This window comes from Coffea arabica, chromosome 9e, assembly GCF_036785885.1.
Source record: "Coffea arabica cultivar ET-39 chromosome 9e, Coffea Arabica ET-39 HiFi, whole genome shotgun sequence".
Classification (NCBI taxonomy): domain Eukaryota; kingdom Viridiplantae; phylum Streptophyta; class Magnoliopsida; order Gentianales; family Rubiaceae; genus Coffea; species Coffea arabica.
In genome coordinates this window covers 36,522,605-36,538,266 of record NC_092327.1, presented here as the reverse complement: position 1 = coordinate 36,538,266, position 15,662 = coordinate 36,522,605, and the positions used below count along the sequence as shown (strand labels likewise).

Genomic DNA, 15,662 nt, shown 5'->3' with positions numbered 1-15,662 from the left:
GTGCAAGAGACCAATTTCTAGCTTTGCTCTTCTTAACCACCCTGCATGCCGAGAAAAGTAAATGGTAGACAGCTATATGATTGATAAACCCAATTCCTAGAGCTCCAACGTACTAAAAACAAGAACTTCAGTGAGCTCAATAAGTAGTAATGATACATAAATTGGTTGAAGGTCAATAAGTAGTAATGAAATCCATGTGTAAATACTGTACATAAATTGGTTTAAACTATTTTTTTTTTCGAATGTCAAATGGAGCCGTGTTGACTGTGCACGGCTCCAGCTGACTGCTGCGACTGACACAAGAGTCAGTCATGTCTGTCTGTGTCAGTCGCAGCTCTTGTGTCAGTCGCAGCCGTGCACAGTCAGCACGACTGCGACTGACACAAGCTGGCCGCACGGAAATTTTGCAGAGTTCTGACAGTGGTAAAATTTAATTTGCTGCAGAATGAGAACAAACCCATGTAAAGGTGCATTTGGCGGATGTTTTTTGTTTTATACAAATATTCTAAGAAATTAGCCTATCTAAAGAGTGTCATTCCTACTAGTAATAAAAAATGTACCAAAAAGGAATTTTTTACCAAACTCCCGTCTCTCTCAAAAAATAAAGAATATCGATGTTAATGCCACAACTTGAATTTTATTTGCACAAGTATTGTTGAATAAAATGCTAGAATCACCCTTCAAAGTCCAAATGCAAATTTGGATTTGGAAAGGGGTGATTTTATCATTTTTAACAAGAAAATAAAAATTCTGCTATAGAAGTAGTGAATTTATTTGGATTGTAAGTTTTTATTAAAAATAAATAAATCTTAACAATACAATGTATATGAGATAAAACGTAATTAAAAAATGCATAGAAAGAATTTTTCTATAGAACCAAGGGCGGAGGTAGATTGGATTTATTAGTCCAGACTATAAATGCTCGTTTGAAATGATTTGGCGGGCCTGCCGCCGATAATAAAACACTCCCGTCCAAAAAATAATTAGAAAAAGAAAAAAACAGAGGAAACGCCACTTAACTAAAAAGAAAGAAAGAAAAGAAAAAACTCGCAAGAGAGAGTGTGACGTCTACTCTGCTGATAGTACACTAGTATGTTGTACTTGTCTGTGTCTAATTAAGGGGTTGGGGATCGATTTTGTTGAAATGCGCTTCAATCTGCAAGATTTCATGCTCAAATCAGTAACTAGGGATTCAATTTTCTGATTATATACACTTCCAGAAGACAAATTCTTAAGTAATTAGGGTTATAGTTAGTTGAGTTAGTTGAAAAAGCCCCATGGATTCTTCCGCCGTTGCTCCTTCAACTCCTCGATGGAACCTCGATCGCCCTTTTCTCACCGGCCGCTTTCACCAGGTTCCCTCTCGTTCTCTCCCTCTTCTTCTCTTTGCTTGCATTCCAATGATGTTTTTATCGCTGCAATATCTTGAGCTGGTTTTTCAAAATGTCTGTGCAGGACACCATTTTCACTTCTGAATCCAGGGGTTCTATTGCAGATTCTTTTGAGTAAGGCGACATTTTTATTACTAGTACTTAGTGTCCTTGTTTTTAATTGCTAGCATTAACAAAAATATGAATGAATTGATTTTTATGTGGATTTTATTGTTCAATTCTATGTAGTGCAAGGTTGGACAAGGCCATAGGTTGCTACCATGCGTCAATTCAGGTTTGTTAATGCAGCTGGATTATGAAATTAATCGCCTTTTTTTTTTCATTTCTTGGTTATCATGTCCTCGAAAGATTGATTAACTCAACATCGCAGTTCTCTTTTCCTTTGCAAGCTGATGGGTGTTCGGTTTTATGTTATTTCTATGCCAGGTGATCATAGGGTTATTTTTGTGCTCCTTAGTGTACTAAAGGTTTTGGAAACAATCGGGCAACTTCTAGTTGATCTAACATGTAATTAAAAAAATAAAGGTGAAAAACTCGCAGAGCTGCTGTATTTAGGCAATGTGAGGAAAGAATGTGACAATGTGTATAGCTACTATTAATGCAATAATTTTTGGTATTGCACGTCTTATTATAGCTGGTATCTGTAGACCTTATGTTTTGTATCGTAACTATTGCTTGTGTTTCTACTTCATTTATCATTTCTTATTATCCATTTAAGTTTTCAGAGCTCTAAAAACATACAGCATGTAGCGGTTCCATGACTATGAATAAATGAGATTTTTTTTTTTTTTTAGTTATATGCATTATAAAACACATGCAGATTGACCTAACTGGCCTTTGATGTACAGGAATTGATTGTAATTGATGATGTCTTGTCTGCTTTGGTCGGGATTGAAGGGCGGTACATTTCAATAAAAAGAGTGCGAGGGAAGGAAGATACTGTAGCATTTCAAGTTGATCCATCAATGGGTTTGACTCTGCAGGTTAGTATGACATGATCTTTGCTTGCCAGGTTTAACCCATTCCGTAGCAAGAGCAATATATTCGTCCATGATCATGTCATTGCAACTTGGAATTATTTAGATTGCAGAGAAAAAATTATCTTGCTTTAAGATCACATTTTGTAATGTTGAGTTTCTACTGCAGCGTTGGTGTGGTAAAGATGCATTTTTTCTTGGGATATAATTGACGTTAAAGTTAACTCTCCTTTTGTATTATAAACATTGCAGGAATCTGCGAAAAGGATCTTTCCTTTGTGTGAGAGCTATTTGTTAATTAATCAATTTGTTGAGTCGAGGTCGCTGTCCAAGCATGGCTTAGTTAACCATGCATTTGCTGCTGCTCTGAGGGCACTCCTTCTTGTAGGTTTCTTGTGCTGTAAGTCGTAGAATAACTTATTTCCATCAGAGGGTTATTCTTGCTTTTTTACTTGACTCTTGCTTCCAGAAACTTCTACTGTATATTCTTTTGCATCCTGGGAAAAATTTTAGTTTCTTTTTTCCCCCCTTTTCAAAGGTATGTGAACACCGTAGGTTCCTTGTAAGTTTTTCCTCCCAAAAAGTCAACTTTTATTTAGTGATCTGTTTATGTACGTCACATACAAGATATAAATAAGCATTCATCCTTGGAGACATCTAAATAGATGGAATTTTCTGCTATTTGCTCGTGATTCTGGACTGAAGTATGACTTATGGGTACTGCAGTGTAGTTCTAATGAACATTCTTGATCCTGTTGCAGGATTACCAAGCCTTGGTGGCCCAGCTTGAACACCAGTTTAGATTAGGGAGGCTTTCTGTTCAAGGACTTTGGTTCTACTGCCAGGTTTGCCTTGTTCATACATACTAACTTCTCTCCTGAAATGTTTAGCTTTGAGTATGTGTACTAACTTCTTCATACTAACTAATTCAGCCAATGATGGGATCAATGCAAGCTTTGTCAATAGTGATAAGGAAGGTTTCAGCCAATAACTTTATAGGTTCTACAGTTCTCAACCTTTTGCAGAGTCAGGTTAGAAGAAACAAGTATCAAAAATTTTGAAGAGTTTTAGCCTGCTTTACCCGTGGAATGTTAAATTCAGCAGGTCACATCACTTAGTTCCTTGACATTTATCTTTTTCATGATTCTTTATTTCCAGGCCAAGGCCATGGCTGGTGATCATGTTGTGAGATCTTTGCTGGAAAAGATGATACAATGTGCAAATGCTGCATACCTTAGAATATTGGAAAGGTATTCAACAGAAGTTGGTATGAGTTTGGACAGACTCATCTCATTCTTTTATTATACTTTGATTAACGTGCTCACAGTTCAAAATCAAGATTAGGCCATTTTCCTAAGAATAGCAAATCTCATTTCTGTTGTGGAAATGTTGTTAATATCGCCTTAGCTACCTCCATGACTCTTCTTTCACATTATAAGATCTCCGCCTTCCTCCTTTGCGACTTTCTTGATTTTGACCTCTCTATCATCCCCAAGGTGAATTTAATACACAACAAACGATCTATTTGTTACCGTACAGCCTGCATTTACTAGCTGTTAGCCAGATATTCTGTTCTACTTACAGCTGCAACATGGCATACAAGAAAAGCCACACCTGCTTTATGAGTAAGCACAACAAAATGGATTAATATTCTCTACATAGTTGCAACATATACCTAGATACTTCCACAAGAAATTTCAGAATATGCTTTATAAAGTTTTATGGAAATGTTAGCCTACTAATTACACATTGTTGAAAATGCAAAGTTGAAAGTTCTATCTTTTATATGCTCCTTCATTGTCTCGAATACATAAAATCCAATGGTGGAACTGAGTCAACTTACTGAAATTTCAGATGGGTATATGAAGGAGTGATTGATGATCCCTATGGTGAATTTTTCATTTCTGAGAATAAGTCTCTTCAAAAGGTATGGCTTACTTTGGAAAGTGATTAGAATTCTTTCTTTATGCTGATATTGCTACTCTTGTAGGAGAGTCTTGCTCAAGATTATGACGCTAAGTATTGGCAACAACGCTACAGCCTCAAAGATGATGTTCCTAGCTTCCTTGCAACTGCTGCTGAAACAATCTTGACCACTGGGAAATATTTGAACGTTATGAGAGAATGTGGGCACAATATTCAGGTTTATGGAGTTGTTCCATTATGTCTACACTTTCCAGATTAACATCATGGACCTACATTAGTGAAAAATGAATATATCCTTATTTTCCCCCTTTTTCAGTTTAATTGGTTTTTGGTGCATGTCATGAATATTTTACATCCTAATCTTTTCTGAATCACATGGTTCAAGCTCTTGATTAGATTGTTTTCCATAGGTCCCTGTAGCTGAAAATTCAAAATTGACAAGTGTGGGATCAAATCATCATCATCTTGAGTGTATTAAGGCTGCTTATGATTATGCTAGTGGTGAGCTATTAAATCTCATTAAAGAAAAGGTATGATTTTAGATAAGCCTTTGATCTTTCAAGTAATTTTGCTTGTGTGATTTAAGAACCTAGGCTTTCAACGACTGCAATTACTTTCTACTGTGGTGCACTTATGTATTTTTTCTTTTCTTTTGCAGTACGATCTGATGGCAAAGCTGCGGTCAATCAAGCACTATCTTCTTCTTGACCAGGTATGACCTCATTCACAAGTGGAGGGAGGGCTTCCTCATGTTATGTTTAGGAATTTGTCTTGGGATATAAATTAAGATGCACGTATCTCAAACTTATATTGGAGTATAAATAAGTAGGTGATCATAGTTGAGAATCTACAATTCACAGAATTACTTCTAGCTTTCTTTACATCTTAAGGTTCTTGTCATAATTTTTTTTTTCATTGCATTGACCTACTATTCGTGTAATAATTGTCTTCTCCAAATTTTGTTGATATTCTTGTCTCCATGGAGGATCAACAAGGCTTATGTTAAATAATTGAATTTTCTTGTGTCTTGCCTTTGTAGGGTGATTTCTTGGTTCACTTTATGGATATAGCTCGAGAAGAGCTAAGCAAAAAGCCAGATGATATCTCTGCTGAGAAGCTGCAGGTTCTTGTCTATTTATTATTATTATGTAAAGCAAGAATGATGCCTAAGAATATATTTTTTCTGATGTTAATCAAAACTTGAAACTGCAAAGTTTGTTTATGTGTGTATCCTTTTCCCATGCAAATTAGTCACTATTGGATCTTGCCCTGAGGACCACAGCTGCTGCAGCAGATCCTTGTCACGAAGACTTAGCATGTTGTGTGGTCAGTAAATATTTGTCTTTTATCTGGGAAACATGAGCCAGCAAAACATTTCGCGAAATACTTCATACCGAATTTTCTGCTTTTAAGGTGTCACCATATTTCTTGCAGGAAAAAACTACATTGTTGAAAAGGTTGAACACCCTCAAAGATCTTGAGATTAGCCAGACTGTCTCTGATAGTAACGAGTTGGAAGAACAATTGAGCATCACTGGGTTGGAGACATTTTCTTTGAGTTATAAGGTATCGGTTCAGTGCATTTCCTCTCCTGATCTTCTGTTTCTCTTCTTGGCAGGACCAGCTTTCTGAACTTGCTTTCTAGAGCTAAATTTTCACTAGCTTTCTGATGTCCAATCATGGCTAAAAACCCAAGGAAGTTCTTTTTTGTTGATTGTGAATAAAATCAATAGGTTAAAGGTTATTATTAGTATGCTATATATTTAGTGCCGAGATGATGTCCTTATCTCCTATTTCTGCTTTTAAACATGTATGTGGGCATATTTGAAGTCCTGTATTTGATTTAGTTAACTTTGTTATGTCATCAATCCTCTGTCAGGTTCAATGGCCATTATCTCTTGTTATCTCGAGAAAAGCTTTGACAAGATATCAGCTTATTTTCCGCTTTCTATTTCATTGCAAGCATGTTAACAGGCAACTTTGTGCAGCATGGCAAATGCATCAAGTATGTGGCTTCTGTTTCTTTCGCTATGTGTTCCTTAGCTATGTGTTCCTTATTCCCCCCTTCTTCTAACCTTGTCTTTTTTTTTTCTTCATGTTGTAGGGTGTTCGCAGACTTGACATGCAGGGGATTGCAATCTCTGTGTCATCTTTGTTGTGTCGCAGCATGCTTAGATTCATTAATAGCCTTGTACACTACTTGACCTTCGAGGTAGTTCTCATCCTATGATTTCCCTGTGTGTTCTCGAGATTTTTGGATAAAAATTAACTGTCACCTTCTTTGCATCCTATCATCCTTTATGACTTGAATTAAGTTTTTAAAGCAAAAATAAAAATATCTGCATATTTTTGCTTCAATATGGCCATTATTTTTGAAGATTGTCGGACAGGCTGATCCTGTCATCATTTCATTCAATATCTTGATTTTCAGGTTTTGGAGCCAAATTGGCATGTGATGCATAATAGGCTTCAAACTGCTAAGAGCATTGATGAGGTAGGAAGAATGCAATCTGCCATAGAACCTCAGTTGTCATGTTTTTTTTTTATCTCAATCATTTTCATCCCTTCTAATTTCCTCTTCTGATATTGATCATTTTCTGCAGGTTATTGAATATCATGAATTTTTCCTTGAGAAATGTTTGAGGGAATGTTTACTTCTTTCACCAGTTCTTCTCAAGGTTTGTAAGATTTATTAGGTTTTTGCTTGCAGTTTGCTATCTTTCCCTGCCTATTTGTTTGTTTGATGTTGTTTGGAGGCTTAAAGGGGATAGGGGGTTAAGCGTTGAGGGGAAGGGTAAAAGTCTATTGCAGATATCATATTCTTTGCTCGGAAGGTAGCCTTTCTCAGGAGTTTGTTTTAAACCTTTTCATTCTCTTTTGATACCTTCTTAACTTCACGTCTTCTTAGTCAACAATTGCATCATACAAGTTCTTACTAATGGTTTTTCCTCAACTTGAATTTCCTGGTTTTGATCTGATTAATGAAGTTGCCTTAACCTAGCAGAAGGTGGAGAGGCTGAAGCTATTATGCCTTCGCTATGCAGCAGCAATACAGCGATTAATTACGTCTTCTGTTGACATCCCCACTGGAATTGTATCTAATGGCTCTCTTGAGACTGAAAAGTACAAGAGATTGAAACTAAGGAGCCGATCTCAGACGCTGAAATTAGCACCTGAAAATGCATCAGTCATTGAATCAATCCTGTATGTCAAGACAATTTTGTGCTACACATTTCTTGCTTCATCTCTTTTCTGTTCAATTCTCTCATCCATGCAAAAATTTCAATGTCTAGGAAATTTGAGAGGGATTTTAGTGCTGAGCTTCAGAGTTTAGGTCCAATTCTGAGCAACAGTTCTCGAGCAGAGCCGTATTTGACTCATCTTGCACAATGGATTCTAGGTGTAGGGAAGGACCAGTGAGCAGTTGACCTATTTGATCAATCAGCTGGATGCCTGCCTGTGGTTTCAGTAGTCAATCGAGCTGCCAACCTGCAAGCATATTGCTATTTGTTTATTTACTTCTTTTTGACGTTGGTGTTCTCTTTTGAGTGTTGGGAGGATGAAGCACGCACTTAGCTGCCTATTATTTGTATACAGATGCCATGGATCACTCAGGGAAGGAGAAAAAGGAGGAAATTGGGGTATACACGATAGCTTCAGACTATTACTTTTGTAATTAAATCTATGTATGTGAAGTTCTGCAAATTTGTCAAGGCGCCTGGCTAGGTTTGATTGAGAAGACTTGAATATCAAGCGTTTTGCAACTACGCATCACTTTCATTTGAGTGAAAAACTACTGCACCGAGGAATCAATCAAAGGTGAAATTTACAGAACTCAGCAGAGTTGCATTCCGCAATTGCAAGTTTCTTTTTAATTTCTGAACAGGGACTTGTTTGCTTGGTAAATAACTTCTAGCTCCTCGTAGTCCTCTACACAAATTTGAAACTAGATCATATCAAGAAGGCGCGATGAACAAAATCCCAGAAAACATAAACGCGTAGACCATAAAAAATGATTCTTTGCTTGTACACAATATCACTTCATCTCTAGAGGCCTGGAACAAAACAACTCGGACTTGGCATGCCTTGGGCTACAACATGTTACAAATTTGGCAACGATAATTAGCTTTCTGCATCTGCTCACTAGCCAGCTTCCTCTTTCCTGTTGTTGCTGCCTAATCATGTATTCCTGCCTCACTTGAAGTTCTGGAGGAGGCAGCATTGAAGGAGGTGTTACTTTTGCTCTCCTGGTAAATGTATAGATCGATAAGCATTTTTGACAGCGGTGAGGCTGCTGCTCCCGTTGGACATTTGGTGGCATCTCTGAACTCTAATCCGCTCCACGGTGGTGGTGATGGTGGTTCTGTACGTGAGGGCTTGGCAAGGTGCCACATGCGGGGTAAATGATATGCGACCCAACTTTTGTTGAGCGCCACCCGATTAAGCAGTGAAGTTGGATCCCTGGTTTTATGGTAAGGTACAGCTTCAAATCAGGCATGTGTAACCTGTATCCAGTAACTTTTCCTCACTGAGATCCAAGAGGTCTTCCAGTAACTTTTCCTCACTGAGAGCCAAAAGGTCTTCTATAAAGACTGCTGCAACTGTGAACTTTTCATTCTGTTTTCTTATCCTGCAGATTAGCACGTTCATGCCTGAGAGCTTCTATTCATATTCAAGTCGGCAAATCATCTGGCAAATCCACCAAGATATGTATACATCATTATGAAAATGCTCCCAACCACTTCTTGGTTAGAAGAGTCACAGATCTAATTTAAATAAATTTGACATCTTTTCTTTCTTGGGAAAATAATAAGCAAAAAGGAGAAATGAATTGAAGATAATTCTTGGTTATAGAAGCTGAAGGGCCAAATGCTGCCATCTACTTTTCTATCTTTTCTTTTTTTGTCTTCCACTTTTGTCTTCTTCTTTTGGGCAACAAGATATCTGATTAGAACGCCATCTGAATTAGACAATGGCAGTGTGTTAAAGTCAATCCTGATATAGACTTCTAGAAACTTTTCCTGATCCATCGTCCAAGCACTAGCCAAACAGTTGGGATATACCCGATACCTCAAGCTTTTATAGGTCTTGTGATCTATTCCTCTTCTCTCTTGAATTTCATTTACCTATGCACTGTCCGAATGAAACTGCTGCTTATTAAATGCCACAAATTACTTCTGCCTAGTAAACATTAACATTCTCTTGTGAAAAGTAATCAACAAAACTCTTCAACTTCAATCCAAAATCCAGGGTTTTGTCTCAAATCAAGGAAGGTTTTATGCCTCCTTAAGCCGTTCCAGTGAATTATTAACCCTTCCTCCTTTTTGTTTGTTTGTTTCTGGATATAGTCTTGAATTCTTTAGACTTTGGAAGCATTCTTAACCTTGCAAGCCAGGGTTTTGTTAATTCAATTGAATTGCAAATTCTGCCTCACACTTATTATAAAGAAAACAAGGTAAATTTATCGTAACTTAACACAGTTTTGCAGGACATTCTCTGTTCTCTATGAACTGGATGCAAATACAATGAGATTTATTACATTAAGCTACATATGGTACTCTTATTATCCATTTTCTTCTCAGTTCTCCCAATGAAGGAGATCAGTGATATAATTTTGATAAGCATCTTTTTTAATTCCAAAACTTTTCCTTCAATTTTCCTCTTCAGTTGTGAAAAAAAGGGACTATTTGTGCATTTGGTCAAATGAGGAACTTACAGGTACACAGCTGGATATGGTTAAGTAATTCAATTCATGCAGAGTTAAAATTTTAAATTCACTGCATCAACCCTTACTATTAACAACGATTTGTCATGGGGATGCAGTCCTGTTTTTCAGTGTAGTGGGACTAATTCTTAGACGCAAAGTGATTAGAACATACCTTTAGCAAGGACAACCACAAGCTTGCTCTTTAAGAACAATCATCTGCAGAGCGGTTCATTGATGCCTTATGGTATCTCAATTTTTCTATTTCCATCTCCAGAAAATCCAACGTTGTGTCAGTCACATGGTTTGGGGCACATCCTGCATCCAGCATCATCTTTAAGAACTTGTAGGCATCTTTCAGTCTCCCAGCCTTAGAATGAACTTCAATGAGTGTATTGTATGTGATAACATCAGGGCTTATCCTGCTAGTCTGCATCTGATGAAACAGCCTGATTGCCTCCTCTATACGACCTGCCTTCCCAAGTGCATTAATCAATGTGTTATACATAACTATGTCTAGATAGCCACCTTGCTTCATCAATTTATCAAGGACAGCACTGGCAAGATCTGCCCTTCCCATCTTTCCCAAGCATTGAATTATAACGTTATAGGTTGCTATATCTGCAGGGCAAAGCATCTCACCCATGCCTTGGAGAACACCCCAAGCCTCATTGAAGTAACCCTTCTTAACAAATGAACTCATTATGGAATTGTAAGTGTAACTAACTGGATCAATACCCATGTTGGTGAAAATCTCAAATAGTTTACAAGCCAAGCTCAACTTCCCCTTGGACAAAAAAATGGATAAGTACGTATTGACCATGTCGATATCAAAAGAATCAGTTTCCTTGGCCTCAACCCTTTTTCCTCTAGACAAAGAGAATAAACTGGCAGGGCTGACTTCATTGGCAAGGAGATCCATATGTGGGGAAGATGACCACTCATCAAAATCATCAACTTTTGGCTCAACATTTCCTGCGGCAAGACTAGAATCAATTTGTCTGTCAGCTGAGCTTAATAGACTCAAAATATCAGTAAAGTTTCCTCTCGAAGGAAACATAGGCGCAAAATCCTTTTTCTTGCTTTGTGGAACTTTTAGTGATGCCTCCATAGTTGCTTTCCACTTGAGAACATTTGAAACAAAATTCCCATCTCTAATGTACTTCATCAGTCTTTCTGTCGAATCCCACATACCGTTCCTATAAAGTGCAATCAGAAGGGAAGTTATGGTAACCAAATCAACAACAAACCCTCTAGCTTCCATCTCCTCCACCAACTGCAGAGCTTCCTCAACTTGATCCTCCTTACAAAGATGCAAAACAACAATGCTATAAGTTACTCCATCCACAAAGTTATTGCTCTTCTTCTTCAGATCAAGAAACAAGCTATATGCAGCTGCAGCCCTTCCATTCCTGAACAAGCCATCAATGAGTATATTGTAGGTCCAACAAGAAGCCCTGACACCATCTTCATCAACCATTTTCTCAAACAAATTGCAAGCTTCCACTAACTTCCTCGCTTTCAATAACCCATCCAAGAGGGAGTTATAAACAACAGTGTCAGGACGAAACCCCCTATACTGCATCTCAGCAAATATTTTCGATGCATCACCTATCCGGTAGGCTTTAGAACAGCCCTGAATGAGGATACGGTAAGTGAATAAATCAGGCTCATGACCAGAGGAGCTCTTGAGTTCTTCCCAGACAACAAGGGCATCATTTACCTTGCCAACCAAGCACAGCACTTGGATAAGGCTGTTGTATGTGCATAGATCAGGGCTAAAGGAACCACTCTTATCCTTCATCTCTTTGAAGAGACTTAAAGAAGTAGCCAGATCATCCCAACACCCAAATGCATGAATGCATATATTATAACCCCATCTATCCAACGGAAAGGATCCAATTTCTCTCAGTTTATGAAATACTTGCTTGAATTGATCCCTCATATCAGCCTTCCTAAGACCAACAAGCAGCTCATTACAAGAAACAGCATCAAGAATGCCACTATTTCCATTTGTACTGGAATTCTCCAAGAGTTTGAGGAAGATTGAAAGAGCTATACCAAGCTGGCCTTTACGGACAAGGGCAATGAGGATAGAGCTATACAAATCAGGGTTTAACGAGATTGTCATGCATAAATCTTTCTCCACGTGGTCCAAAATTTCCAGTGCAGAGTCGAATCTTCCAGATCGGATAAAAGCATCGAGGATCAGCTTGAAGGTTGTTGAATCAAGGACCAAGCCATCACGCTTCAAGGAAGTGAGAAGATTAAAAATCTCATCATGGTATTGAGGGCAGTGACAGATTGTATGAAACATCTGAGAGTAAGTACCCACAGAGTGCTTGTAGTTGGGCCTAAGAGAGCACCAGTGAAAGAAATCCAACTTTTTAGATGCTGCCAGAGAGTTTCTGCGGAGAACTTGGAGAACAAGATCCTCAGACAAGTTAACAGAGGCCATGTTCTTATCCAGGTTTCTAGTTCCTCCAGGCTCTGAAAGAGCTTTTGCAATTGAAGCAACAACAATGAGACTCCCAACTTTGGATGCTAATGGTTTTGCTCTCAATCCAGTTGTCAACGTTGTGATAAATCTGTTTTTTGAGCCAAAGATCACAACAAAAGCCAAAGAAGAGTGAAACATCACCCCTGCACCACTTTGCCCATGATGCATTTTCTTGTTTGTATTTTTGTTAAATCACCAATAGCCACATAGATGTCTCTATGACAACTAAAACATTTACATTAATAAAACCCAAAGCATATGTACAGAACCCAAAAGCTCATTTCAGCCAATAAAGTCCATCATGATTGCACCCAACTCCATTAGCTGGAAGATAACTGTTCCCAGGAAGCTCTTATATTAGGTCCTTGATTGTTTCTGAAACTATTACTTCCTTTATTGCTCTTTATCTTTTCACCATTTGAAATTGACAACAGAAAGATTTCGGTCAAACTCCCACATTTGCTTATCTTCCCTTCCAAAGTCCTTATCCCAAATGCTTTTGGAATGCATCAATTTCATGTCGTGTAATATTTTTCTAAAAAGTAAGATTTCAAGAAACTAAATCACACCCTATAATAGCTATGTCAGAATAGGACCCCACAAACTTGTCTACAGGACCAGAACAAAATTCTTCCAAAATTTTACTTTCATGCAAAATGTCTTCCAAAACTCCAACCTGCTCCCCTACACTACATAAACCCAATTTGTCATCTGAATTTTCTCCCATATTTCACTTACTCCTCTCCGGATACCCACTGCATAGGCAAGGCTCCACTCTATACTCCTTCACATCCCAAGTAAAATCCTGGATTGCAAAATAATCAAAATTAACAAGAAATCCATATGGACGGGACTTGCGTTCAAGAACTCAATAGATAATAGAAACCAGAACCAGATAAAACAGATAAAGAAATGTGACCCGGTGGTTGGATGCTCGCTCCATAGTGCAGAAGGTGAAGAGTTCAACCTTTAGTAACCTCCTCCCGGTAAAGATCGCTAAAAAACGAACAAGATGATTTCTACAAACAGGTGGTGTTCAAAACATGAAACTGGCATAGACTAGCAAAACCCGTCATGGGAAATTCTTTTCCAATCAGAAGCATTCTTCTTCTATTCATTTCACCATTTTTCAAGAAACTCTTACAGCTTAAACTCTGTAAATTAGTTCACAATCCAAATTAGCTGACTAAATCAAGTGATCAAGTGCCTTCTATTTTCAGGGGGTGGGCGCAAAAGTATCGAGAAAATCACCTTAAGAATGATACTTTCTTGGCCTGAAATTGCCTGTGGTTGCTGTGAATACTGTAAAATAGAAAACGGCGCTACGAGAAATGAGAGTTCAATACTGAAATTTCTGTTTTTTTTTTGGAAAAAAACATTATGGTGTCATATATGAGAACATGGGATTCTCCGGGGACTAGGAACAAACGTCCAGGATGTTTTCCACTGCTTTTTTTTTTTTTTTTTTGGATGTTTTCCTCTGCCTAAACTCGTTTTCCTCCACCGTTGGTTACTTGGTTGTCATGCAAACGGCCTTTAGGAATTAGGCCTCCTTGTACCCAAAAGGGCAAAAAAAAAAAAAAAAAAAAGTAATGGAAAAAGAGCAAATCGAGTTATCATTCTTTCTTTTTCGATTTACATGCAGTATTTCTTTTAAAACAATATTAAAATGGGATTGATTTACTATTAATTGAGAACAATTTGACATATGGGAATTCATGTAAACTACATGAGGATGATGTTAACTCCATGTTATGGAAATAATTACCTTGTTATGAATTAGAGTTCACCAACAAAAAAGTGATGAAAATCGTCACGTGTCTAAAATTTTATTTTATCATCAATCCAAGTCACGTTCACTCTTTTTTTTTTCTTTTTTATCAATGAATAGATCTTTTTACCTATATGATTTAGGCGTCTCATATTTCTTAAAAAAGGTGATTTTATTGGTGATGAAGAAAGAAAATTCTTGATTGAGTTTTCCACCTAAACAATAGAAAAGAAAATTGATTAAATTCGATTGAGTATGACTCATATTGATCATTTATCAAAGAATGACTTTGGTTATCAAATAATTGAACAATCTGGAACAATTTACTTACGATACTTAGTTGACATTCATAAAAGGTATCTAGATATAAATATGAAAATCCCTAGTATCAAAAAGGTAGATCGTCATTTAGTTACATAGAAATAGGTGAACCATCATTTGATTGTATAAATCGCATAGTAGAAGTTTCCTATGAATTATAAGAAAGTCATGCAAGCACGATGTAAACAATGGCCATAAGTTAAACCACACAAATTATGCTGACGAGAGTCAAATATCATACATTGGTTTGATAATTAAGAAAGAATTTAACTCATAAGATGAATGTTCGCCCCTTTACCATGTGAGGTACCATATTCCATTTGACACAGATTGCACACTGTACGCGCATGCGACCGTACCCGACTGGCCAAGTCATGCACGCTGTACATAGTGTCCTGGCAGAAAAACTGGGACTGTTAGTAGACCCACACCTCATTCTTCCAACTAAGTGTCAAGCCTTATTGGTTTGACTAAGGCATGGAGGCTACACCATATGTTGTTAGAAGCATGTAGAGTATGTTAGAAACTTCCGAAATGTTCTAAACTATTCAAAAGTCTTGTGGAATGATTTAGAATATTGTAGATAAGAGAGGACTGGTCTAGAGGTTTTTATAGACCAAGTGTAGGTGTATATTTTGTAGAATTCTCTAGAGTTGTGTATAGTTTCTTGACTTGCCTATAAATAGGCTAAACCCTTTCTATTTGTAGTAACCTTTGTACAAGAATTCTTTGTTGCAATATAAGCTTTCCTTTGCCTCCCATACTTTCTTTCTTTGCTTATTTCTTTTACGCTTTCGTATAACTTCTATTTCTTTTACGCTTCCGTACAACTTCCGCACACTTAGTATTTAGGGTGAACTAGCCAACCATTCATAATTCAAGACTTGAACGATTGCTAGTGTCGCTCGTAGTGTTGATTTGTAGGAAAACAAGCAGCCGTGACACATTGATAGTTAAGAAAGAGTCTACTTGAGAAATTTCTAAAATGATGATGAATTTCAAAAAATGTTTGCAAAGAGGGCTTTTTGAGTATAGAATTCCGTCCAAGGGTCTTCGCATTCAGCAAATGCGA

General features: G+C 37.4%; 2 protein-coding genes across 8 annotated transcripts; one reads left to right on the top strand and one right to left on the bottom strand.

Moving 5' to 3' along the window:
• The first annotated feature begins 1,014 nt into the window (after positions 1-1,014).
• Positions 1,015-8,128, top strand: LOC113709120 (gamma-tubulin complex component 2). Its single transcript, XM_027231878.2, has 21 exons — positions 1,015-1,355; positions 1,456-1,505; positions 1,620-1,665; positions 2,240-2,374; positions 2,621-2,752; positions 3,130-3,213; positions 3,301-3,399; positions 3,527-3,618; positions 4,223-4,295; positions 4,359-4,511; positions 4,705-4,824; positions 4,953-5,006; positions 5,334-5,417; positions 5,546-5,620; positions 5,729-5,860; positions 6,174-6,299; positions 6,399-6,506; positions 6,726-6,788; positions 6,898-6,972; positions 7,299-7,498; positions 7,588-8,128. Exons 1-21 carry the CDS (start codon positions 1,278-1,280, stop codon positions 7,712-7,714), a joined length of 2,106 nt encoding a protein of 701 aa, XP_027087679.2. The 5' UTR covers positions 1,015-1,277; the 3' UTR covers positions 7,715-8,128.
• Positions 8,129-8,264: 136 nt separating this feature from the next.
• LOC113709119 (pentatricopeptide repeat-containing protein At4g01570) lies at positions 8,265-14,038 on the bottom strand. Of its 7 annotated transcripts, XM_072066252.1 has the most exons (4): positions 13,750-14,038; positions 13,418-13,652; positions 10,174-13,303; positions 8,265-8,983 (listed from the first exon to the last, which is right to left on the bottom strand). In XM_072066252.1, exon 3 carries the CDS (start codon positions 12,664-12,666, stop codon positions 10,204-10,206), a length of 2,463 nt encoding a protein of 820 aa, XP_071922353.1. In that variant the 5' UTR covers positions 12,667-13,303; positions 13,418-13,652; positions 13,750-14,038; the 3' UTR covers positions 8,265-8,983; positions 10,174-10,203. The 7 variants fall into 7 exon arrangements, with proteins under 7 accessions (XP_071922353.1, XP_027087676.1, XP_071922355.1 ...); XM_027231875.2 differs by having other exon boundaries at positions 13,418-14,038; XM_072066254.1 differs by having other exon boundaries at positions 8,265-8,924; positions 13,418-14,038.
• Between the last annotated feature and the right edge of the window lie 1,624 nt (positions 14,039-15,662).